The 26,957-nt window shown below is 43.6% G+C and overlaps 1 protein-coding gene across 13 annotated transcripts in view; it reads left to right on the top strand.

The window, feature by feature from the left end:
- TMCC1 (transmembrane and coiled-coil domain family 1) overlaps window positions 1-26,957 on the top strand; it is a 239,593-nt gene that overhangs the window by 199,683 nt on the left and 12,953 nt on the right. For all 13 annotated transcript variants that reach the window (XM_062200492.1, XM_062200493.1, XM_062200494.1 and 10 more), the window contains one exon: window positions 15,493-16,424. In XM_062200492.1, coding sequence (XP_062056476.1) covers window positions 15,493-16,424 — 932 coding nt within the window. The remainder of the gene's footprint in view (window positions 1-15,492; window positions 16,425-26,957) is intronic.

Genomic DNA, 26,957 nt, shown 5'->3' with positions numbered 1-26,957 from the left:
ACTTACAACATTAATTCACATTGTACAACACATTAAGGACAGAGATCCTACATGAGGAGTAAGTGCACAGTGACTCCTGTTGTTGACTTAACAAATTGACACTCTTGTTTATGGCATGAGTGATCACCCTTGGCTCTTGTCATGAGTTGCCAAGGCTATGGAAGCATTTTGAGTTCGCCGACTCCGATCTTATTTAGACAAGGTCATAGTCAAAGTGGAAGTTCTCTCCTCCCTTCAGAGAAAGGTACCTCCTTCTTTGATGGCCCATTCTTTCCACTGGGATCTCACTCGCAGAGATCTTTCATTTAGGTTTTTTGTTTTTCGTTTTTTTTGTTTTGTTTTTCCAGAGTGTCTTGGTTTTCCATGCCTAAAATACTCTCATGGGCTCTTCAGTCAGATCCGAATGCCTTAAGGGTAATTCTGGGGCCAGAGTGCTATTTAGGACATCTGCCATTCTATGAGTCTGCTGTGTATCCTGCTTCCCATGTTGGATTGTTCTCTCCTTCTTGATTCTGAGAGTTAATATTATCAGACACTAGTCTTGTTTATGTGATCCCTTTGACTCTTAGTCCTATCATTATGATCAATTATGAACTGAAATTGATCACTTTGACTAGTGAGATTGCATTGGTACATGCCACCTTGATGGGATTGAATTGGAATCCCCTGGCATGTTTCTAACTACCATTTGGGGCAAGTCAGATTGAACATGTCCCAAATTGTACATCTCCTCCCTCTCTTATTCCCACTCTTATATTTAACAGAGATCACTTTTCAGTTAAATTTCAACACCTAATAATTGTGTGTTAATTACAGAGTTCAACCAATAGTATTAAGTAGGACAAGAAAATACTAAAAGGGATAAAGTATTAAGTTGTTCATCAACAGTCAGGGCAAGGGCCGATCAAGTCACTGTTTCTCATAGTGTCCATTTCACTTCAACAGGTTTCCTTTTTGGTGCTCAGTTAGTTGTCACCGATCAGGGAGAACATATGATATTTGTCCCTTTGGGACTGGCTTATTTCACTCAGCATGATGTGTTCCAGATTCCTCTATTTTGTTGTAAATGACTGGATTTCATTGTTTTTGACTGCTGTATAGTACTCTATAGAGTACATGTCCCATAATTTATTTATCCAGTCTACTGTTGATGGGCATTTGGGTTGGTTCCAGGTCTTAGCTATTGTGAAATGAGCTGCAATAAACATTAATGTGCAGATGGCTTTTTTGTTTGCCAATGTAATTTCCTTTGGGTAAATTCCAAGGAGTGGGATGGCTGGGTTGTATGGTAGGGTTATATTCAGGTTTCTGAGGAATCTCCAGACTGACTTCCATAGTGGCTTAACCAGTTTGCATTCCCACCAACAGTGGGTTAGTGTCCCTTTTTCTCCACATCCTCGCCAGCATCTGTGGTGGTAGATTTCTGAATGTGAGTCATTCTAACCGGGGTGAGGTGAAACCTCATTGTGGTTTTGATTTGCATTTCCCTGATTGCTAGTGATCCTGAACATTTTTTCATGTGTCTGTTGGCCATTTGGATTTCCTCTTTTTTTTTTTTATAGGTTTTTTTTTGTTTTCGACAGGCAGAATGGACAGTGAGAGAGTGACAGAGAGAAAGGTCTTCCTTTTTGCCGTTGGTTCACCCTCCAATGGCCGCCGCGGTAGGCACGCTGCGGACCGCGCACCGCGCTGATCCGATGGCAGGAGCCAGGTGCTTCTCCTGGTCTCCCATGCGGGTGCAGGGCCCAAGCACTTGGGCCATCCTCCACTGCACTCCCTGGCCACAGCAGAGAGCTGGCCTGGAAGAGGGGCAACCGGGACAGGATCGGTGCCCCGACCGGGACTAGAACCCGGTGTGCTGGCGCCGCAAGGCGGAGGATTAGCCTAGTGAGCCGTGGCGCCGGCCTCTGGATTTCCTCTTTTGAAAAATGTCTGTTGAGGTCCTTGGCCCATCTCTTAAGTGGGTTGCTTGTTTTGTTGTTGTGGAGTTTCTTGATCTCTTTGTAAATTCTGGTTATTAACCCTTTATCTGTTGCATAGTTTGCAAATATTTTTTCCCATTCTGTCAGTTGCCTCTTCACTCTCCTGACTGTTTCTTTTGCAGTACAGAAACTTCTCAATTTGATGCAATCCCAAATGTTAATTTTGGCTTTGACTGCCTTTGCTTCCGGGGTCTTGTCTTTCTCCCCCCCTCCCCCTCCCCCCTCCCCCTCCCCTTTTTTTTTCTCTTCTCTTCTTTTTTTTTTTTTCTTCTTTTGTTTATTTGAAAGGCACAGTTACAGAGAGGCAAAGAGAGAGAAAAAGGTCAGATGGCTGCAAAAGTGGGAGCTGCACCAATCCAATGCCAGGAGATTGCTCCAGGTCTCCTGCGTGGGTGTAGGGGCCTAAGGACTTGGGCCATCTTCCACTGCTTTCCCAGGCCATAGCAGAGAGCTGGATTGGAAGTGGAGCAGCCGGGACTCGAGCTGGAAATGCCGGCAGGGATGCAGACCAGGGCTTTAACCCACTGTGCCACAGCACCGGCCCCTGTGCTTTGATTTTCCTAGCTATAAAATGAGGATTAAAGGACTAGCATTGTGGCAAAGTGGGTTAAGCTACCACCAGCAATGCTGGCATCCCACATCAGAATGCAGCCCGGCTGCTCTAGCTTCCTGCTAATAAACCTGGGAAAGCAACAGATGATGCCTCAAGTGCTTGAGTCTCTGCCACCCATGAGAAAGACCAGGATGGAGGTCCAGGCTTGTGCCCACACCAACCCCAGTCACTGCAGCCATTTGGGGAGTTAAGCAGCAGATGGAAGATCTCTCTTTTTCTCTCTGTTACTCTGCCTTTCAAATAAATAAATAGGAGGAGGATAAATAGCATTTGTAATGTTGTTGTAAGAATTAAACCAGTTGGTAAACATAAAAGGATTTAGAGTAGTATTTAGCACACAGTAAGTACTATCTGTATTAGCAGCTGTGATTATTAATGTTAACTGATAGAGTGAAAGAAAAAGGGACCAAAGTGACTCTAGGGGTTTGGATCACAGCAAGTGGAACAATGTAGTAGCCATTAGCTGAGATGAGAGCAACTAAAAGAGGAACAGATTTGGATGATATTGGGAACATAATAAATTTGAAATGATACAGGAGGTAGTTGTATTGTGAGTCTAGAGTTAAGGGTTGTTTGGGATGGAGCTGCATGTTTAGTAGTCATCAGCAAATAAATTATTACCAAGAGCAAGAGGAGTAATTAGGCCCTTAATGGGGTTGGAGTTACAGTTTGTACAGCCCATCCTTGGAGCCTTTGATCTTCACAAGCTACCTAACAAATCATAACCGGCTCAGGGAGAGCCAGACTATCACAGACCCCAGTGAGCTTTGTGGAGTTTTTTCATTACTTTTGAATTTTGCTTATCAAAATTGCTAAAAATAAAATCTTTTGTTTTAATGAAGCTTATGTCATAAATATACCCTATTTATAGTAGGAATTGTGAAGGGGAGCTCACTGGTGGAGTTCTCAAGTCAGACTGATTTATCTGCCCGTGTGTTTCATACACATTTAAAATCTCGGCAGTGAAAGCATGATTCTGTCACTCTCTCCTCTTCCTGGCTAGCACGTGATCAGCGAATAGAAGAGTTTTTTTTTTTAACTTTTATTTAGTAAATATAAATTTCCAAAATACAGTTTATGGATTACAATGGCTTTTTCCCCCCCATAACTTCCCTCCTACTCGCAACCCTTCCCTATCCCACTCCCTCTCCCATTCCATTCACATCAAGATTCATTTTTTTTTTTATTAAGTTTTCTGATTGAGAGGCAAGTAGAACCTGATAGAAGGGGCTTGATAATAATCTGTTGGGCTTTAGGCCTTGTAAGTTAAGAGGCCCAGACCTATCTATCTCTTCACATGGGGTATATCCTAAGGGAGGTGTGAACCTCCTAGGGGAAGGCACTCTGTTGACTTTCATTACTTGGCTGGCCTGGGAGGAGAGCTGGCCAGGTAAAGGCAGGTGGCATCTCTAACAGGAAATTTACAGTTCTGCCTGCAATGTTGCTGACCCTACTTGACCATCCCCTCAGCTGCAGTGGTCACTTTGGAAGTTGGGCTGAGTGAAGGGCTTTTCAGCTTAGAGCCAATAAGATCTGTGGCTCTGACCTGGCATCCTTCGACTCCAGGGCAGGTCCATATCCAGTGATCCAACTCTTGGCAGAGCTGCCAGGGCTCTTCACAAGCTGACTTCTGCTGAAGCCCAGGCTTACCACATTGAAAGCCACTGCAGTGGACTGGCCTGTTGGGTCTCCTTGAGGGCAGATCACTGTACAGATCAGCCATTAATAGGCCTGCCACCCATTGCTTCTGATGCCTAGCTTTCTTTTCCTCCTGGTTTGTGTTAAAGCAGACCAGAGGATGCAAGTCAAGGGAGTGCCTGTGTCCCATCTCTAATCTTCGGTGGCTTGAACTACAAGTCTATAGTCACAGGCATGTTCTGTAGTAGTTTTTCTAAGGTAGACAATGCCCATGAGGAAAATTATATTCTCACTTTAAAACTTTCTTTCCCTTTGGTCTGAAAGGGAGGTTTTTTTTCTACTTACTGTATACTTCACTGATGGCGAAGTAAATCTAGCTATGAGATTATTATTTAAGTTCTTATTTTGGCTATGCTATTACAGAAAATTGTTAGCTATCTCTTTTATAAGATCTAAAGATTAAATTGTGCGTCCTACAGATTCCTTCATAATAGGATTAGTTTCCTACCTTGAGAATAGAGAAATGAAAGAACAAGTTGGGCTTAGAATAGAGAAATGAGGGAGCAAGTCCTAGATCGCTTGCTGACAATAGCAATATCACATGAATACTTAGCAAACAGTTTCATTAGATAACAACTTAAGAAAACATTTACCAGGAGGTCCAATGCCTTCTATAAATTTTAAGAATCATGTATTTGGAAACACCTCTTAAATATCTAACATGGTGTAGTTTGTTTAACCAGTAAACTTAAGCACAACCATATAAAATGATTTTAGTTTCTTTCTACTAACAAGTTTAAAACATGATACAGAGATTCAGGTCACACAAATTAAAATGTATCTTTGATTAAATTTAGCAGCTTAAATTTATGGGCAATCTAATCATAAGCCAATTAAAATAAAACTCTTAATAAAATTTTCCCATGTGGACATACAATATATACACACATATAACATAGCATAATAGTCCAATATAGCAATTTTAATAATAGCTTTTAAAATCTTTAACTCTTTTTGTAGATTGCCAATTGATTTGAATTGCTTTTTGTTTTTAGTAACCTCAGTTAACCATACTTTCTCTCAGTTGGTACTGTCAATACATTATTGGCTTCATCTGTTTACAGAGCCATCCCAAAGTACTGACTACAATAGAAGTGGCTGGAAAAAGTCCATAGGAACCTATAGGAGGACAGCTAAACACAGAACCAACAACGCTTTAGTTTTATGAGCAGCAAATCATATATAACTGTGGATGACAAAAGACTTTAAGTGGCCATGTTTAAAATTATAAACTCATCAACCAACAAGAGGCACTTGCTTACTTCACAGTATTTTTGAAAGCACCTGTAGGATTTTATAAGTATTTAACCCTTTAGGCCTCTGGGGCTTTCTCATTAAGATAACTATCATGTCTAGTAACACAAGATCATTAGACTTTTTAATTCTCAAACATTTGTATTAATAGCATTTTCCATTATAGAAACTTAAAATTTGGTACCATGTCACATCTTGACAGTACTTCTAATATAATCCAAATAGCCTGATTATTTGGTGTCTCTATAAGATGAGAGACATAGGTCCTTCGATTTTTTCAGTTGGGCCCAAACTGGAAAAACCAAAGTCCAAGATTTACTGGAAATTTTTAGAGTCCAGATTGTTTGAAACTTTGATTTTTTGAATGCCTGTCAAGAATGCCAAGAAGGCTCAAAATCCAAAATATCTGGTTGAAATAAGATTCCTTAAAATCATGACATAACATAGACCAAATTTGATCATTGTTACAAGGTGATTATTCAAATCTTTGAAAATAAGCACATATTTAAATAACCCATAGCTCTTAATAAAAATGCAGCTGTTTTTGAACAATTAGAATTTAACAGACATCAAGAGAACATAATAGATTACTATAACACATTGCTGTAACAGAGCATCAGAGTTTAATTCTATGTCAAAGAGAAATTGAGCTTCCTGTGATCTTTTGCTGTGAGGTTTCCTTCCTTTACCTTCTTTCATATTGATGACCATGTTTCTGTGTTTCTGTGTGTAACACATCTTTAAGCATCTTTTGCAGGGCAGGACGAGTGGCGACAAATTCTTTCAGTTTCTGTTTGCTATGAAAAGTCTTAATTTCACCTTCATTCACAAATGAGAGCTTTGCAGGATATAGTATTCTGGGCTGACAGTTTTTCTCTCTTAATACCTGGGCTATGTCTCGCCATTCCCTTCTAGCTTGTAGGGTTTCTGATGAGAAGTCTGCTGTGAGTCTAATTGGAGATCCTCTGAGAGTAATCTGACATTTCTCTCTTGCACATTTTAGGATCTTTTCTTTATGTTTCACTGTGGTGAGTTTGATTACAACATGTCGTGGTGAGGATCTCTTTTGGTCATGTTTATTAGGGGTTCTATAAGCTTCCTGTACTAAGATGTCTCTGTCCTTCTCCAAACCTGGGAAATTTTCTGCTAGTATCTCACTGAAAATGCCTTCTAATCCTTTCTCCCTCTCCATGCCTTCAGGAACTCCTAGAACCCGAATGTTGGGTTTTTTAATAGTATCCTGTAGATTCCCGACAATATTTTTTAGATTTCTAATTTCTTCTTCTTTTCTTTGGTTTGCCTGTTTCCTTTCCTGTTCTCTGTCTTCTAAGTCTGATATTCTCTCTTCTGCTTCGCCCATTCTGTTTTTAAGGCTCTCTAATGTGTTTGTCATTTGATCTATTGAATTCTTCATTTCATTATGATTTCTTGTCACTATAACAGTTTCTTGTTCTACTAGTTGTTTCATTTCATTTTGATTCCTCCTTAATATTTCATTTTCACGAGAGAGATTTTCTATCTTGTCCATTAAGGATTTCTGTAGTTCAAGAATTTGTTTTTGAGAAGTTCTTAATGTTCTTATCAATTTTTTGAGATCCGCTTCTTGCATTTCTTCTATCTCATCATCTTCATAATCTTGAATTGGGGTGTCTTTTTCATTTGGGGGCGTCATAGTGTCTTCCTTGTTCTTGTTTCCTCGGTTTTTGCGTTTGTTGTTTGGCATGTTGGAGATATTTGGTTTCTTCACTGTGTTGTTTTTTCTTGTTACACTATGGCTCTATATTAAGTGGACTGTCTGCTTTCGGTGGAGCCTTAGAGGCTTGAAATGAGTGTGGCCTGAGAGCTGTGTTTGGTTCCTCAGGGTTGAGGGTGTGTCAAAGAGGACACTCCAAGATTCATTTTCAATTCTCTTTATATACAGAAGATCAATTTAGTATATATGAAGTAAAGATTTCATCAGTTTGCACCCACACAGAACATAAAGTGTAAAATACTGTTTCAGTACTAGTTATAGCATTAATTCACATTATACAACACATTAAGGACAGAGATCCTACATGAGGAGTAAGTGCACAGTGACTCCTGTTATTGACTTAACAATTTGACACTCTTGTGTTTTTTAAGACAGAATTACAGAGAGGTCTTCCATCTGCTGGTTTACTCCCCAGATGGCTGCCATGGCCGGAACTGCACCATTCTGAAGCCAGGAGCCAGGAGCAGCTTCTGGGTCTCCCACATGGGTGCAGGGCCCCAAGGACTTGGGCCATCTTCTACTGCTTTCCTAGGCCATAGCGTAGAGCTGGATCAGAAGTGGAGCAGCTGGGCCTCGAACCAGTGCCCATATGGGATGTCGGCACTGCAGGCGGTGGCTTTACCAGCTATGCCACAGTGCCAGCCCCGAAAAGAGTGTTTTAACATTACCTCATGTTAACAGATTTGTGTGTTTCAGACTAATAAAATACTTTATTGTAAATCTTGAGAGAATGACTTGTTAATATCATAGCCTGAGTCACTATTCTTTTTTTTTTAAGATATTTATTTATTTATTTATTTGACACATAGAGTTACAGACAGTGAGAGAAGGAGACAGAGAGAAAGATCGTCCTTCCATTGGTTCACTCCACAAATGGCCGCAACGGCCAGAGCTATGCCAATCCAAAGCCAAGAGCCAGGTGCTTCTTCCTGGTCTCTCATGCGGGTGCTGGGGCCCAAGCACTTGGGCCATCTTCTCTGCTTTCCCAGGTCACAGCAGAGGGCTGGACTGGAAGAGGAGCAACCGGGACTAGAACCCAGCGCCCACAGGGGATGCCCGTGCCACAGGTGGAGGATTAACCTAGTGCACCACAGCACCGGCCCCAAGTCACTGTTCTTTTTTAACAATAGTTGTGATCTGGGAATTAGAAGGAAACTTGAATCATCTGTTCTAGTTGTTCATCAGTATGTCCTTGTCTGGCATTTTTATTTGTGTGTTTGAAAGGCAGAGTGACAGAGAGAGATCTTTCATCTGCTGGTTTACTCCCAAAATGCCCACAACAGCCAAGGCTCAGCCACGAATTCCTGGGTCTGCCACTTGGGTGGCAGGAAGCTAAGTCGCTGGACTGTCATACTCTGCCTCCCAGACACCTTATAAGGAAGCTAGATTGAAAGCTCAAGAGCAGCCTCCACTCTAAGGGACATGGGGTACAGCATCCCAAGCAGTGGCTTAACCTTCTGTGCCACCACGTCACCGCCTCTGGCATGACGTCCTGCATGGATAGTTCCCATGGTTCATGTGGACTGATATTTGTAACTCTCTGGTGAAGTTAACAGTACATTCCTTTTTGTCTGTAGTATGTCACTTATTTATTTTTTTAAGTCTCAGGGAAAGATCTTTCTCTTAAAATCTGTTACTCCTCAATAAAATGTCTTAACCGGGTGAGCTCCTAGGTTCCTTTCTCACTCAGTCTGCTCATAACAGAGCAGGATGTTGTTCTTTACTTATCATGGCTAGGATTGCAGGCCCCTTAGGAGCATATTCTTTCCTTGCATCTCCAGTGCTCAGCACCGGCCCTGTACACAGGGTGCATCTGTCAAGCTTTGTTGCAAAGCGAATAAGTCATCTGAGTAGACTTCTATGGATCCGTTCAGTCCAAACATCAGGCCCTGAAATACGCCTAGCAGTGCTGACTCTCAACAGTGTCTGTCCCTCATAAGCCAAGAAATTGGTCTTTCCATGACAGAGCCATTTCAGAGCATCAACCCTAGATCTTACAGTGGTTATTTTACAGTTGAGTTGGAGCATGTGGGCCAGATAAGTTAATCATTTAAATTGATATTCAACCTAATCAGTGATTTTTCCCCACTAGCTTGGGGGGGGGGGGGGAGTATCATCTGTTGGGAGCTCTTTTTCTATAAAAGCCCTGGAGTTGTTCCATCTGTAGTTACAGAGGTTCAAGCATTGCATGACCTGTGAGATGTGGAAGTATCATGCTAAAGAGATTGTGCTGAACATCCATAACAGATATTTACTAGCTATCTTCTTTGTACCAGGATCATGGTAGCTTCTTGGGGTACAAAAGATAAATGTAACATGATCCCTGCCCTCAGGAGCTTGAGTCAATTTAGAGGCAAATCAGTCAATCATTTCAGGGTAGTGTGCTAAGAACAATGATGGAAATACATTCAAAGATATTTGGGAATATAAAGGAAGGACCGTTGAATCGGCTGGGAGAGGTAGGTTGTCGCAGAAGATATCCTGGTAGAGGTTACACCTGCACTGAGTCTTCAGAGCATACGAGGAGCAGCCAGAAGGGGCAAGGGAAGTACGCCCTACACTGGCCAGGGAAGTGTGTAGGCAGAGCCTAGAGGTGTGAACAGCATGCGGTGTCTCTTAGCATATATGGACTTAAAATCTGAGGTTCCCGGCCGGCGCCGCGGCTCAGTAGGCTAATCCTCCGCCTTGCGGCGGCACACTGGGTTCTAATCCCATTCGGGGCACCGATCCTGTCCCGGTTGCCCCTCTTCCAGGCCAGCTCTCTGCTGTGGCCAGGGAGTGCAGTGGAGGATGGCCCAAGTGCTTGGGCCCTGCACCCCATGGGATAAGTACCTGGCTCCTGCCATCGGATCAGCGCGGTGCGCCGGCCGCAGTGCGCCTACCGCGGCGGCCATTGGAGGGTGAACCAACGGCAAAAGGGAAGACCTTTCTCTCTGTCTCCCTCTACTGTCCACTCTGCCTGTCAAAAAAAAAAAAAAAATCTGAGGTTCCCAATATTCCCAAGTGATCCATGATATAGTAGTTTAGTCATTTTGCCAAGGCACATAGTGGGATCTTTTAACTACAGAGCTGGTGGGCAAATTCAACCGGAATTCACATCTTAAGGAGCATGTCCCTTGCTCTCTATTACATAAGCATTATCACCCATGAAATGAGGTTAAACGTCATTCTTTGTGAAACAGGGCTGGTGGTAGGAAAGAGAACGGAGCCTTAAGTAACTCTCAATACAAAAAGGAATTTTGAGATACAATGTTAACTTCAGAAATGACCATGATTATTGTCTTAAGCAAAACTTGTATCAATGCTTTTTCAAACTTTATAAAATTAAGGAAACATACAGAGGCAAGCAGGATTTGAAGAACCCTCTGTGGTAAGCCAGACACCTCTCCGTGCAACTAAGACTGTTCCATGTAATCCGAGTTCTGCGTAAAGATGAGAAAATGTGATTGCTGCAACATACTTACAGTGGTTAGGCACAGGTGTGGCATCTCTGTAGCACAGCAATGGAGCTGGATGAAAAATGTTCACGATCCAGATGAGATATGGGGGAGTTGTTGGCAAGGCAAGCCTCAAGGAGATGATGGAGCAAAATTCAAATCAGAGCTGACTCCAAAGGCAGGACTCTCTCTCTGTTCCTGCCTCTACATAATCTGGAGTAAACGTTTGGAGCAGAAGTTAAGAGGCCACTTGGAATGCCCACATCCCATACCTGGAGTTACCAAGGCAGCAGGTGCTTGCCTCAACACTTGGATCTCTGCCACCCATATAGGAGACCCAGATTGACTTCCAGGCTTCTAACATCAGCCTGGCTCAGCCCCAGGTGTTGTGGGCATTTGGAGAGTGGACCATTAAATGGGAGATAAATTCTCTAAGTTTTTTTTAAAAATTCACTATGGGGGCTGGCATAGCTGGTAAAGCAGCTGCCTACAGTCCTGACATCCCATATGGGTGCCAGTTTGAATCCTGGCTGCTCCACTTCCGAACCAGCTCCCTGGTTAATGTGACTGGGAAAGCAGTGGAGGATGGCCCAAGTCCTCGGGCCCCTGCATCCATATGGGAGACCAGCCCAGCCATCCTAGCTGTTGGGGCCATTTAGGGAAGTGAACCAGCGGATACAAGATCATTTCTCTCTCTCTCTCTCTCTCTGCCTTTCAAATAAATAAATCTTTTCTAAAAATTCACTATGGAGAAAACCACTTTTAGGAGGGGGAAAAGCCAAAATATTCAATATCTATTTGTTTTCAATAAATTGCAAAAATTTTCCTACTCTGTACCCCTTTTCCTCTAACCCTACTATCCGAATATTCTTCCCTGAATGACTCGTGGATAAATCAGTGTTTTAAAGGTGTCACTGTTTAAATTTTCTCTTGGGTTGTTTTCTAATCAGTTAATCCATATCTGTTAATGGATCACTTAAGTCTGGCAGATTATAAAGGTCAGAGTGCAGATGAAGCATTATAATAAGCTTGCTACAGCCAGTTAGATCAGAATCATGGCTTCTGGCAGTCACCTGGCTTTTTAGCACATTGCCATGCTTACAGTGAGTAATCAGAATGTATGCTAACCACAGCTGTGATTGGGCAGGCCTTGCTCCCGGGTGTAGCCATTTCCCAGGAGGGTGTGATCAGAATTGGATGCTCTTCAGGATATGGGCAGAAAAAACACCCTATTGAGTGCTGCTGTTGTCTTCACCCTGCCTTGTGATAACTGGGAAGCATTTTGCAGTGCGTTTATTTTAAATTAGGGATAATATTGTCTTTTTAATAGGCTTATTGTTGAGTTACTTTATGCCTTTACTTCAGACTGCATGCCCCTTGTTTATGCCTAAAATGTGAAAGCTTTTAGAGTATATTCTGAAATCTTTTAATTCTTGAATTTTTAAGAGTCACTCACATGGTACAGGAACGTTAGCCAATGCTAACAGCTTGCCGTGTGCCCCCAAGTGCTGGCTGTTCTAAGCACTGTTACACTTTCCAACTGATTGCACCCTCACAAGTCATCTAAAGTGAGCATTAGTGTTATACCCGCTTTACTTTGGACAAAGTGGATACAGAGGTGGAGTACCAGGGATCATGTGGTGAGAAACAAAGCCGTATTTGAAGCCAAACAGTTTAAATCAGATCACATGCTTTGGTGCTGCGCTAAGGGGAGCCAGATTTCCATAATGTTGTTTTGTGCCTTCTGTGTATTTATGTAAATTCTTTCCTATTTTCTGATACTGCCCTTGAAAGATTTTCAAATTTTGCTTGTTACATCTGGAATTTAGTTGTGAGGAATGAATTAGGAATCTAATTCAATTTTTAATTTATTTATTCAAGAGGCAGAGACAAAGTGAGCTTCCATTGTTGGTTCACTCCTCTAATTCCCCCAGTTAGTAGGGTCAGCTTGAGTCCAGGAGCCCGGAACCCGATCCACGTCTCCCACATGCGTGATACGGACCCAGCAACCCAGGCCATCGCCGCTGCCTCCCAGGGTCTGCATTGGGAGGAAACTGGAATTGGGAGTCGGAACTGATTATCCAGTATTGAACCCAGAAACTTGTACCTGGGACATGAGCATTTTAACAGCTATACCAGACACCCGCTCCTGCAATCTGACTTTATTGTTACATAGGAACAACCTAATTGCTAATGAGAGTTACTGAAAAAGTGAAGAACTTTTCAATTGGTGCATTCCTAATTCACAGCTAAGTCAGACCTTTTCAGTGCCAAGTATTTCTGCATGAAGCATAGACATCCACTTTGTTCATAGCTCAAGAAGAGGTATGCTCTCTTGTTCTGTGATCGTGTGGCTCGGTATGCCTTTCCCCTTCCTCGTCTGCCATCTGCTTCCCCTTTTTCTTCATTCTTCTCTCCACTGTATCTCAGTGTCTCCCACCTTTTTAAGAATACTCTGGAGGGGAATTGGGAGACGTTCCCAAGTGATGCAGTGATTCCTAGTTCCTTCCAAAGCTGTGTGGATGTGTTTTTCTTTGGAGGCTGAAGACCTTGGGTCTGTCAGCTGTCCTCTCACAGGCCGGTCGATAGTTCTGAATAGGAGTCATTGGTGGGAGTGTATACTGCGGCTCTGCATGCCCAGGTAGAACAGAAATCAGGCAAAAGACAATTGTCTTATTTCTTCAGTTACTATGGAGGGAAACAAAATCACATCTAAAATGCAATCCTTTGTAAATAATTAACTGTACTGAAAATATAGTGTGGTGTTTTTTCAATTTTAGAGACGTAATCAGACCTTGATACAAGTCCTTAAACACTGTGATCAATGTTGATCCTCCAGATTAAGTTAAACTTGATCTAAAGAAAGTCTACAGAGTGCATGTAAACTAATGCTGTGTAAATATCAAAACCTAACAAAGAAAGCCAAGCATGCATAAGCTTGGAGCAGTATTAGATAGTGTTCATTAGGTTTTTCTTTATATCGTGGCGCTCTTTGAGCTGGTTTTAAACCTAAGGACGCCATTAGGGTCCTATTGTATACTGCAGTTCTGGGATCTGAAATCGCATTCTGAAAGAAATGGAACAGTGAGAATTTTCTACAGTCTAGAAAATTTTGAGCACTGAAGAAAATGGATTTCCAAGAGCTGTTGTTGCAAGTCTTTTAACTGGACTGTCTGTAACTCTGGCTTCTCCACCCTGCCTCTGGCTATGTCACTGGCCCCCAGGAGCATCAGGCGGAAGGAGGAAATGACAGCAAACAGTCTTTACTCCAGATACTCTGTTTTTTACTAAGTAGTGGAGCATAATGTCATTTTGTCATTAATTTCAGTCTTACATTATCTTTTGATTTTATTTAAATGTGTACAATATTGCTAACTTGTTCATCTAGAGAGAAAATACTGTTTTTATGCACATCAGTGGTAGTATACTGAATTCAGTAAGGAACTAAATGTGTTTAAGCTCAGAGGTCAGCATAATTCCTGATCAGATGGCCACGAGGCAATATATCCCCAAGGAAAAAGAAAGTTACTGCAACCGATGCATGTTTCAGATTTGGTGTATTATGGAAACATGGGGTAGGGGAGGAGGTAACCTCTAGATAGGTTTTTGTAGACTACTTATACACAGAAAGGGAATACGATGTTTTAAGATGGTAAACTTGTCATCTGACACTTGAACTGGGAATTTATAGTGCTCTAAGTTGTTTTATTACGGTTTCTGTTGCTGCTCAGCTGGGAGCAGCGTCTGAAGTCTGTGAGCCCTACTCTGCTTCAGTAGCACAAGCCACACCCAGCAGCACCCTTTTTTTTTTCCCCTCCTGAGTTTGGGAAACATGACCTCTCCCAGCTTTGGCGAACTGCTTTGAAGTGTGAAAGTTTAAACTTTTAAATCTGAGCAGCTTTCCTTTTTCTGCAACTCCTTTGAATGGTTCTAACCCATATGAAAGGATAGTCAGTCCCTTGACTAACAAAACCTTTTGGAGACTACATTTTGTGAGTTTTATCCAGTTTAAAGACCTGATTTGAACCTTGACTATTCTAATTACTTACCTCTTCCTGTCCCTATCTGAGTTACCTTGCCCAGGTTTACCGCTGTTCCTTGTGGTATGGTAACATTCACCTTTGCCTCTTTTAGTCATATCTTCCCATTCTTACCTCTTCTTTTCTCCAGCTACTACCAATTAAGTGTCCTTATTAGAATAGAATGAACCATTACCTTTGGCATGAGTGGATTAAAAAGATAACCGTGATAAAAATTTGGCTTTTATATGTAGCCATTGACATACGTCATTTTGCCAGCATTTTTATATGACCATAGTCTGTAAGCTTAGAACAGAATCACAGTGATGTTTGAATACCAAAATGTTCTTATATGCTTAACTTGAAATGCAGATGACCTCGTTCTACATGGGTATAGTTCTCAGCCAAGTTATGCTAAAGGATATGAACTAATTCATGTTTAAATCCACTAAGGGGACACTGTTATTCCAGGAAACACTGTAATAAATCCTCTAGCAAGAGAATACCCTCATATCTGATAGAAATCTTTTTTCATATACTGTACCTGTTTTACTTGGAGCACAGTAGACTGGTGTGACAATAGTATTCAAGAGGGAAGCAGGGTTTATTCAGGACAGGAGGAATTCTAGGTCATGACCTGTGCTGAGATTTGAGAATAAATTTTCCATACATTTTGGCCCACTGATTCCAGTGAATCTTGGGGTCCTTCTAACGTCTGCCTCTTTCTTTATGCTAGATTGAGCGGTTGGAAGTAAGCAGCCTTGCCCAGACTTCGAGTGCGGTGGCCTCCAGCACTGATGGCAGCATCCATACAGACTCTGTGGATGGAATCCCAGACCCTCAGCGCACAAAGGCTGCCATTGCTCACCTGCAGCAGAAGATCCTGAAGCTCACAGAACAGATCAAGATTGCCCAGACGGCCCGAGACGACAACGTCGCAGAGTACTTGAAGCTTGCCAACAGCGCAGACAAGCAGCAGGCTGCCCGCATCAAGCAGGTCTTTGAGAAGAAGAACCAGAAGTCTGCCCAAACCATCCTGCAGCTGCAGAAGAAGCTTGAGCACTATCACAGGAAGCTCCGCGAGGTAGAGCAGAATGGGATCCCCCGGCAGCCAAAGGATGTCTTCAGGGACATGCACCAGGGCCTGAAGGATGTGGGAGCCAAGGTGACTGGCTTCAGTGAAGGTGTGGTAGACAGTGTCAAAGGCGGCTTTTCCAGCTTCTCCCAGGCCACCCATTCAGCAGCAGGGGCTGTGGTCTCAAAGCCCAGAGAGATTGCCTCGCTGATTCGGAACAAATTTGGCAGTGCAGACAATATCCCTAACCTGAAGGACTCTTTGGAGGAAGGGCAAGTGGATGATGGAAAGGCTTTGGGGGTGATTTCAAACTTTCAGTCAAGCCCAAAATATGGTAGTGAAGAAGATTGTTCTAGTGCCACTTCAGGCTCAGTGGGAGCCAACAGCACCACTGGGGGCATCGGTGTAGGAGCATCGAGCTCCAAAACTAATACCCTGGACATGCAGAGCTCAGGATTTGATGCACTGCTACATGAGATCCAGGAGATCCGGGAGACCCAGGCCAGACTAGAGGAATCCTTTGAGACCCTCAAAGAACATTATCAGAGGGACTATTCCTTAATAATGCAGACCTTACAGGAGGAGCGATATAGGTAAGTTGTATGGATTTAAAATCCTGTTATTGTTTGGGATTCCTTTTGCTTGGATGCAGTGAAGTGACTTTACGTCTTTATCTTTCTCTAGCGTGTCCAGAGCACTTTAGATATGTCCTGTGACGTCCATGTACGTTCCTGTTTGACAACAGAGCAGAGGCGTAGCAGTTACATGAGTCCCACTCTGCGGAGGCCCGTTAGTCAGGGGTGGAGCATACTCTCCCATGTTGATTCTGATCCAGGCGTCCCACCTGTGTGTTGGTAATCACAGGACCACACGGTCATTGCAGCCCATTCAGAAGATTTATAATTCCTGGATTCTGTAGAAATCAAAGATACAGCCCAGCCAGAATTCAATGAACCCTGTAGATATCTGGCCTTAAACATGCTTATCTGGGCAAATGGTGCAGAAAGATTAGATTGGAAACAAATCCAATCCAGAGAAGTATGTGTGTGACCTTTATAATGAATTGGCACATGTTTGCATGGGGACTATGAAATGGTGCGCTGGTAGTCAGAAAATTTTCCAAGGGCTAAATGCTTTGAGTCATGATCTATGTGAAAGGCAACATCTGGTCTCTTCTGTGTGTTTCATGTTACACTGACGGGACAGGAGGGCACTCTTAGCTTTCTCCAAGTGTGTCCTTTCCACTTGTTTCCTTTACATACAGAGAAAAATAATATCCCCAGTGGGGTACTCAGTTCACATCCAAGCTTTGTCAGACAGAGGCCGCCTCATGAGGCAGATTGAGGCCCTATCTCAGTGACTATGTACAGGGGCTCCCCAGGACTGTGTAACATCAGCGGTTGAACTCTGTTAAGGGCCATTGCTCCTCTTAAAAATGAAAATGTGTTTTGTTTTTTAAAAATTTATTTTATTTATTTGAAAGACAGAGTTAGAGAGGTAGAGACAGAGAGAGGTCTTCCATCTGCTGGTTCACTCCCCAGGTGGCCACAACGGCCGGAGCTACGCTGATCCGAAGCCAGGAGCCAGGTGCTTCCTCCAGGTTTCCCACGCTGGTGCAGGGGCCTGAGGACTTGGGCCATTCTCCATTGCTTTCCCAGGCCACAGCAGAGAGCTGGATCGGAAATGGAGCAGCCGGGCCTTGAACCGGTGCCCACATAGGATGCTGGCACTGCAGATGGTGGGCGGCTTTACCTGCTATACCGCAGTGCCAGCCCCTCTTTTTTCAATTCTAACTTAAGACTTAAAGGAAAAAGAAAGAAGTCCAAAAGCAGATACTTTACTTTTTTTCATTTGTGTTTATTTTATTTACTGAAAGGCAGAGAAGGACAGACTGAGATCTGTCTTCTGGTTCACTCCCCAAATGTCCAAAATAGGCAGGGATGAGCCAGGTGAAAGCCAGATGCCGGGAACACAATCCAGGTCTCCCAGATGGACAGCAAGCACACAACTACCTGAGCCATTGTGTGTTGCTTCCTTGAGTGTTTTTTTTTTAAAGATTTATTTATTTATTTGAAAGTCTAAATTACACATAGAGGAAAGGCAGAGAGAGAGAGAGGTCTTCCATCCAATGGTTCACTCCCCAGTTGGCCACAACAGCCAGAGCTGCACCGATCCAAAGCCAGGAGCTTCTTCCAGGTCTCCCACGTGGGTGCAGGGACCCAAGGACTTGAGCCATCTTCTACTGCTTTTCAAGGCCATAGCAGAGAGCTGGATCGGAAGAGGAGCAGCCGGGACTAGAACCGGCACCCATATGGGATGCTAGCGCTTCAGGCCAGGGCATTAACCCATTGCGCCACAGCACCGGCACCTCCTAGAGTGTTTATTAGCAGGAATGCCGGACAGGAGCAGAGCCAGGACTCAGGCACTCCAGTATGGGATGTGAGCATCCCAAGAGGCATCTTAACCATTAGGCCAAATGTGTGTCCCCAGTACGGTTTTATTTCTCTGTATTATATATTCTTTAATACTGAGAAGATGCTGTCTGGAATGCAATAAGTGATCTAAATGTTCAAATGGATTCTAAAAATAAAACACTGAGTTCTTTGTATCATTTTACAACTAAGTCTCAAGTTCAGGTTCCAAGTGTACCACTTAGAGACTTTGAAAACCAGGTATTCAGGCATTTCTTAACTTCTCTAAGTTGATATTGCCTCATCTCTGAAAAAAGAAATGGTAGTCTTTGCTTCACAAGATTTTGACATTTAAATGAAATAATTTGTGTAATGCAAATAGCTTAGTGCCTGGCCACAGCTGCTGTTAACCCGTTCCATCAGTGTCTCTGCCTCCAACACACACACACACACACACACACTGTTGTCTGAATGTAGGGACCTAGGCATTCCACAGTCAATCATTAAAAAAACAAAAGGAAATGCAGAAAACTAGCTGTTTTGACTTCTTTATTTTGAATGGAGAGCTCACTGTTCCAGTTTTTTAAAAAAAGATTTTATTTATTTATTTGAAAGTCAGAATTACGCAGAGAGAGAGCAAGGTCTTCCATCCGTTGGTTCAGTCCCCAGTTGGCTGCAATGGCCGGAGCTGCACCAATATGAAGCCAGGAGGCAGGAGCTTCTTCCAGGTCTCTCACACAGGTGCAGGGGCCCATGGACTTGGGCCATCTTCTACTGCTTTTCCAGGTCACAGCAGAGAGCTGGATGGGAAGTGGAGCAGCTGGGATTTGAACCGGCTCCCATATGGATTGCCAGAACTGCAGGCAGTGGCTTTACCTGCTACACCACAGCGCCAGCCCCACATCCCAGTTTTTAAATTCCTCCAGAGCTTGTTATGTCTTCAAGTCAGATGTAGGCCAGTGTGAGAAAATCAGAGAGGAAAAACAGGTCTCGCAAGCCCTGCCTTTGTGTAAGTTAGAGACAAGACAGAGGTTTAGCTCCTCCTCATCACCTCATTAGAAGGAAGTCCAAGCCACTTAGGAGGTAATGATCTTCCATTGCACTTTAGACATTTAACCAACTACAGAAAACTCAGTTTTCTGGACCAAAGAAAGAACATTAGTTAATTTTCACAAGAAGTTAAAGCCTTGGTTGTGGGGGCGACTTGTTTTGTCATCCCACTTCAGCTTTGGTGTTTCTTTAAACCACAAGCTTGAACAGAGAACGACTTTTTACCCTTTGCAACCCCTTTGTTGCACTGAAAATGATCTATAAAGAACATCTAGAGATTCCCCTGTGTTCATGTGTTTTTGTATGGTACATGTATTTATCGTTGATGCATATGTTTATCTGGCTTTGGTCATTGAATAGCTTCACGGAAAGGAAATTTTTTCCACAAACTGAGGGCGATTTTAAGCACTTCTGGAGAATTTCTCTAGCCTTCTTTTAACAAAACACACTGAACCTCACTGATTGGAAATAGTTTAGAATGGTAGTATTCTAGCCTAGGGCGATAAGCAGATTTATGAGGCTAGAATCTGTGCAGTGAATGGCCCTAGGCTTGTCTTTTTTTTCCACCTCTTCATGTCTCCTCTACACTGTTAGTGAGCTGCCTGCAGCAGCCTCTTTACTAATTCTGCTTCTACTCTGGGGGAGTAGGCTAAGGATAAATTTGCAGGATTCTTTGGTGACCCAGTTAATGCATACATGGCTGCCCTAGAAACATTTTTTTTCTTTATTTTTCTATGTTTTATAGCTAATGCCTTTTTTTAACTTATTTTTAAAAAGGAGTTTTATTTATTTGAAAGGCCGAGCAACAGGGAGGGAGGAAGACAGAGATTTTTCCATCTGCTGATTTACTCCCCAAATGGCAGTCACAGCCAGTTTTGGGCCAAGCTGAACCCAGGAGCCTGAAACTCTCCATTTGGGTCTCCCACCTGGAGAGTACTTGGGCCATCTTCTGCTTCTTTGCCAGGTGCACTAGCGAGAAGCTAGATGGGAAGCAGAGTCAGCTGGAACTGGTACTCCAGTATGGGATGCCTGCACTGCAGCACAAAACTGGCCCTTCTTTTATTAGTATCTGCGATGACAAGAGGGACGCTATTACTGCTTGTTATTTGATCATGTGAAGGACACTGTCTCTGACAGCATTCTGTAACTCTGTACTTCACATGGATTTGCTAACCTCACAATAGCCCTGCAACTATATTATCCTGGCTTTACACATAAGGAAATTGAGGCACACTGGGGTTTTAAAAGTTTGCCAACGGTCACTCAGTAAGTGGTTCAATGAGGATTCAAACCCCATCTTACTACCAGGACAGGTTTTTTCCAGCTGAATCCTGAAATCTGTATGATTGAGAGTCTGGTCCAGCTCTAAAGAGCTGTAGTGGCAGTGGGTGCTGAGCCTTGTCCAAGTCAGAGTTGGTCTTCACTAAAAGTTGAGTCACTGGGTTTTTGTGGTTTTTTTTTTTTTTTCATACTTTATAAAATACTGTAAATTTATCTATTTTATACTGTGAATTCCCAAGCTAGTATAACAGTGTAATAGATAGGACCTATGTCAGGAACCCATGCCCAGTCATTATTCCCCCCTCGCAGGGTCTCCTCTCAGTAATGTCACTCGCTGGAAGTGCTTCCATTGCTCTCGACCCTAGTGAGTAGAGCCAGGAAACACATTAGCCCAAGACCATCTGCTGAAATCTGGAATAAGCAGAAGCATTCTGGCGCCCATGGAGTACAGTCTCTCTTCACCGACAGAACTGTGCCGAAACTAACAGTGTGGAATCAGCACCATGTATGTCCAGCCCAGGAACCCCCTGCAACAAAGCCTGGGTCTGAACTGCACCTCAGCTCTGGACTAGGAACTGGTTAATCTTTGAGCGCTGCTTTGGACTCACAGATGTCAATGAGGTCCCATATTCAGGGGAGGTGGGAAGCAAGGTTTGGAGCTAAGTTTCGTGATGGGATCTTCGCTGTCTTCACATTCTTCCTGTCCACTGAGTCTCTTCATCCCGTACAAGTGTTATTGCAGTTCTGTTAGTGGCAGGAGGGTTGGTAGTACTTCAGTGGTAGATAAAACATCTAACTTAATCTCATTCACAGATGCACCTGTGGAAGCCTTTTGCCAGGTCACACAGTAAAATAATCTCACCTATATTTAATTTGCTGCTGAAAACTAAGGACTAGGAGTTGGCATCACAGTGCAGCGGTTGGGCAGGCTGCCTGCAGCGCTGCATCCCACAGGAGCACTAGTTTGAGTGCTTCCCATCGAGCTCCCTGCTAATGCGCCTGAAAAAGCAGAAGATGGTCCAAGTTCTTGGGTCCCTGCCACCCACATGGGAGACCCAAGTGGAATTCCAGGCCCCTGGCCGTGGCCTGGCCCAGCTCCAGCCATTGCAGCCATTTGGGGGTACTGAGGGTTGAACAAGCAGATGGGAAATGTCTGACTCTGCCTTTCAAATAAAACTAAATCTTAAACAACAAAAAAACTAAACTAAGGGTCATTCCTGTTCCAGTACTGGGTGTAATATATTAATGGCTTAGGTTATGAAAGGAAAAAGTTGTGCTGTGGCAAAATGTGTTGAAAATGTGAGAGCTAGGAAGGCGTTTTGAGGACCTCCGGTTACTGCCTGTATAGAGCAGCATCGTGGAGGACAAGCAGAAATTCCCCCACTGTTGATGAGCATCAATGCCACTTTGAAATCTATTTTAGGGCGATTACTGCCCTTAGGAATCAGTTGCTGAGAATGTTTCTAAGGGGCCCATGGATATTTTAAATCTCCATGATTGAGTCATAAGAGCAGAAATACAGAACCAGAGCATCACCGTGAGCTGTAGGACAGTTAGTAAGCAAGCTAGCTTCATTAGGCACATGCTGATGGAATTCAGGCAAATGAGTGTTTAAATATGACTCTTAATATCACCAGATGTAAGGTAGGTGCTCAGAAGTAGCTGTTTTAGCACCTTTTTCCCAGGTGTTAGATCTGTCAAATGAAAATTGAGCCGAGACTCTCCAGAGAGCATGTAGGCTAGGTTTGTACAGTAAGGGTTTTTTTTGTTTTGTTTTGTTTTTTTTGACAGGCAGAGTGGACAGTAGAGGGAGACAGAGAGAAAGGTCTTCCTTTTGCCGTTGGTTCACCCTCCAGTGGCCGCCGCGGTAGGCGCACTGCGGCCGGTGCACTGCGCTGTTCCGATGGCAGGAGCCAGGTGCTTATCCTGGTCTCCCATGGGGTGCAAAGCCCAAGAACTTGGGCCATCCTCCACTGCACTCCCTGGCCACAGCAGAGAGCTGGCCTGGAAGAGGGGCAACCGGGACAGGATCGGTGCCCCGACCAGGACTAGAACCCGGTGTGCCGGCGCCGCAAGGCGGAGGATTAGCCTGTTAAGCCACGGCGCCAGCCATATGTACAGTAAGTTTGAAATAGAAGCAGATAATGTTGAATCAGTCTAGTTTTTTTTTTTTTAAGACATTCTCTCCATGAACTTTTAAAAAAAATATTTCTTTTTTTTTTTTTTAACTTTTATTTAATGAATATAAATTTCTAGTATACAGCTTATGGATTACAATGGCTTCCCCTTCCCATAATTTCCCTCCCACCCGCAACCCTCCCCTCTCCCACTCCCTCTCCCTTTCCATTCACATCAAGATTCATTTTCAATTCTATTTATATACAGAAGATCAATTTAGTATAAATACTTCAACAGTTTGCACCCACATAGAAACACAAAGTGAAACATACTGTTTGAGTACTAGTTATAGCATTAAATCAAAATGTACAGTACATTAAGGACAGAGATCCCACATCAGGAGCAAGCGCACAGTGGCTCCTGTTGTTGACCCAACAAATTGACACTCTAGTTTATGGCGCCAGTAACCACCCTAGGCTGTCGTCATGAGTTGCCAAGGCTATGGAAGCCTTCCAAGTTCTCCGACTCTGATCATATTTAGACAAGGTCATAAAAGACAGGTTGAGGATAGTAACCAATGATCCTAAGAGTGGCCTTAACCAGGTCTGAACAATTATACAGCATTAAGTGGGGAAGAGGACCATCAGTACACACAGGTTGGGAGTAGAGCCATTGGTGGTAGAGTAGAGGTTATGATTACAAAGGAATGAGGCCCAAGTGGACTAGACAGGGTCTAGAACAAAGGACAGAGTCATTATTAGAGGAGCTAAGAAAGGTGCTGTCTAAGCTACAAGTAATTTTTCTGATTGAGAGGCAAATAGAACCTGATAGAAGGGGCTTGATAATAATCTGGTGGGCTTTAGGCCTTGTAAGTTAAGAGGCCCAGACCTATCTATCTCTTCACATGGGGTATATCCTAAGGGAGGTGTGAACCTCCTAGGGGAAGGCACTCTGTTGACTTTCATTACTTGGCTGGCCTGGGAGGAGAGCTGGCCAGGTAAAGGCAGGTGGCATCTCTAACAAGAAATTTACAGTTCTGCCTGCAATGTTGCTGACCCTATTTGGCCGTCCCCTCAGCTGCAGTGGTCACTTTGGAAGTTGGGCTGAGTGAAGGGCTTTTCAGCTTGGAGCCAATAAGATCTGTGGCTCTGACCTGGGCATCCTTCGATTCCAGGGCAGGTCCATTTCCAGTGATCCAACTCTTGGCAGAGCTGCCAGGGCTCTTCACAAGCTGACTTCTGCTGAAGCCCAGGCTTACCACATTGAAAGCCACTGCAGTGGACTGGCCTGTTGGGTCTCCTTGAGGGCAGATCACTGTACAGATCAGCCATTAATAGGCCTGCCACCCATTGCTTCTGATGCCTAGCTTTCTTTTCCTCCTGGTTTGTGTTAAAGCAGACCAGAGGATGCAAGTCAAGGGAGTGCCTGTGTCCCATCTCTAATCTTTGGTGGCCTGAACTACAAGTCTATAGTCACAGGCATGTTCTGTAGTAGTTTTTCTAAGGTAGACAATGCCCATGAGGAAAATTATATTCTCACTTTAAAACTTTCTTTCCCTTTGGTCTGAAAGGGAGGTTTTTTTTTCTACTTACTGTATACTTCGCTGATGGCGATGTGAATCTAGCTATGAGATTATTAGTTAAGTTCTTATTTTGGCTATGCTATTACAGAAAAATGTTAGCCATAAAAAAAATATTTCTTTTTATCTACTTGCACGACAGACAATAGAGCACATTAGAGAAAAAGAGACCTTCTATCCACTGGTTCATTCCCAAAATGCCTTTTTATCTACTTGCACGACAGACAATAGAGCACATTAGAGAAAAAGAGACCTTCTATCCACTGGTTCATTCCCAAAATGCCCAATAGAGCTAGGGCTGGGCCAACCCAAAACTAGGAGCCCAGAACTTCATCTCAGTCTCCCACATAGGTGGAGGTCCAAGCACCTGAGCCATCTGCTGACTGCCAGTATGCATTAGGATGCCAGATGGGAAGCAGAGGAGCCAGGACTGGAACTCCAGTATGGGCTGCAGGCAACCCAAGCAGACGCTTAACCTGCTGTGCCACAACACCTGCCCCCAGTCCTTCATGTATAAAGGAGAAACAAGTTCTGATTAGGAGATGTTCTGATGAAGGATAAGACCTTCTGTAAAAGAGATTTATAGGTGAGCTCTTCCCAGGTGAGCCACTGAAGGTGTTAGAAGAGGGAGGCGGTGAGGGGAGAGAGATTAATTCCCTAGTCCACAGTAATTCATTAGGCTTGTCATTGTGATACTGCTGAAGCTGTGTGGCCTTGAGTAAATCACATAACTCATCTGAGCCTGTTTCTCCCTCTATGGAAACCAGGTAATGGTATTTATAGATCAGGTTTCTGGAGGTTATTAAATGAGAAATGTGTGTGGAAGCGGCTAATATGGTGCTTGCTTTAGAGAACGGGTTCTGTAAAGGCCCCTCCTGCACCTCTGTAGGGTGTGCCAGGATGTTGGAAAGCTGACGGTACCAGGTCCCTGACCTGCCCAGAAACTCCTTCTGGCTTCTCTTAATTTCCTGCATCCCTGAAGTTCTGGGAGACTGATGTTGTGCTTTTTCTCTTCAACTGAAGCCTGGTTCAGTGTTTGCTGGTCACTTTTCAGACTGCAACACAAATGAGGAAACAAAAGGAAAAGAGGGAATAAAATCCCCTTTCCTGAGTTCATCCAGGCATCTAGTCCAGGCCCCACTGTGTGTCATATTCCTTCCTTCAGCTGTGTCTTGGCTCTGGTCCGACGCTGGCAGGAGCCACCTCAGGTCTCTGGTATGCATTTGGGAAACTCTGCAGTAATCTGCTCCCATACAGACTGTGTGTGTCCACCCTGGGACCTAGTTCTCCCCGTTTTGCTGAATACCTGCTCTACAAGTTTCTTCAGCCTTCTGCCCCAGTGACCTATTGCCCAACTAGGGGAGCAGCAGTGGCTCTCAGAGACACGTTGACACACCCAAAAAGTAATTCTTTACTCACCCAGTTTCTCATTCATCAGGAATTTGACCCAAAAGGGGCCCTGGCTTATCTTTGATCTAGGGAGGTGGCACTGTGTTGACCAGTCCAGTGACTGAGACACTTTCCTGAGGTCAGTATAGCGAACTGTTCACTTACAACAAAGTCTGGATTTGTTTAATACTTCATAGATTGTGTTTTGCTTCCAGTAGAGAGTGAATTTCACTTGTCGAAATGTTTTTTTTTTAAAAAAAAAAGGTTCTACAACTTTCAGGCTTTTTCTTTGCTCATAGTTAAGCTGAAGCCGATGCCTGGGAGCTCTTTGGGATGGACCCTTGAGTAAAAATCCTCCAAATGAGTGACTGACCTCATGCCACTTTGTATTCCAGTTGTCGGATCCAGAACCAGACCCGCCCTTTCATGTCCGAGAGCTCTAGTTAGCATCCTGTGAAGGACTTAAAAATCCCTTTGTGGGGAAGTCTTCATTTTAAAAATCACACGTGAAAGGCTGTACAGAGTTTACCTTTCGTTTTCCCCCCTACTTGGTATCAGTATTTAATGAGAAGACTGGGTATTCTATGAATTCCCTAGGGTACTTGGTCTATCCATTTTAGAATTTAGACAGGAAGTAAATACAGGCCAATAAAGTAAGCTAAAGATTGTAGCACTCACACCTCCCAGGGAGGAAGGAGATGAGGATTAACAGAGAAATGGCTTCATAAATCAAGTTCCTTGGAGGCAGACGCTACACATAAAAAGGTGTGGGAGAAAGGTAGTTACCATCGTCATTGTCATTGTCAGGGCTAGTGTTTTGATCCTTAGAATGATTAAGTAGATTGGGGTGAACTCTGAATTCCTCCCCCACATGCCATCCTCCACCCAAAATTACTTTTACTGGAATCTGTTAGTATGTTTTCAGACCAGACTATCCCACGTAGGGGCTACATAAGCCACACTGGGACAGTGGCACTAAAAAACACGTTAATGCCACGTATGACCAGGTTTGCGTTTTCAAATTAAAGGTTGTGAGGTTATGAAAAGAGCTGAGAAGCAAACTCACAGGGCTTGGGAGAATAAGTGAGGGGAAATGTTTCAGTAGTGACAGGCCAGGGACGTTCCGTCAGGGTACTGAGGGCAGCCCAGAAGACCTGCATTCCAAGACGGCAAGGGCATCTTGCCAGCCTCTGTTCATCAGACGCCGCGGAGCGTCAAGGCTCACGGCGCTGTTTCCTCCCTGGTGTTTCCTGCAGATTGGAGGTGCTCACTATGGTAACCTAAAGCCAACTGTTGTG

Source organism: Lepus europaeus, chromosome 9, assembly GCF_033115175.1.
Source record: "Lepus europaeus isolate LE1 chromosome 9, mLepTim1.pri, whole genome shotgun sequence".
Taxonomy (NCBI): domain Eukaryota; kingdom Metazoa; phylum Chordata; class Mammalia; order Lagomorpha; family Leporidae; genus Lepus; species Lepus europaeus.
The sequence above is the reverse complement of the archived record's forward strand: the minus strand, read 5'-3'. Positions and strand labels throughout refer to the sequence as shown.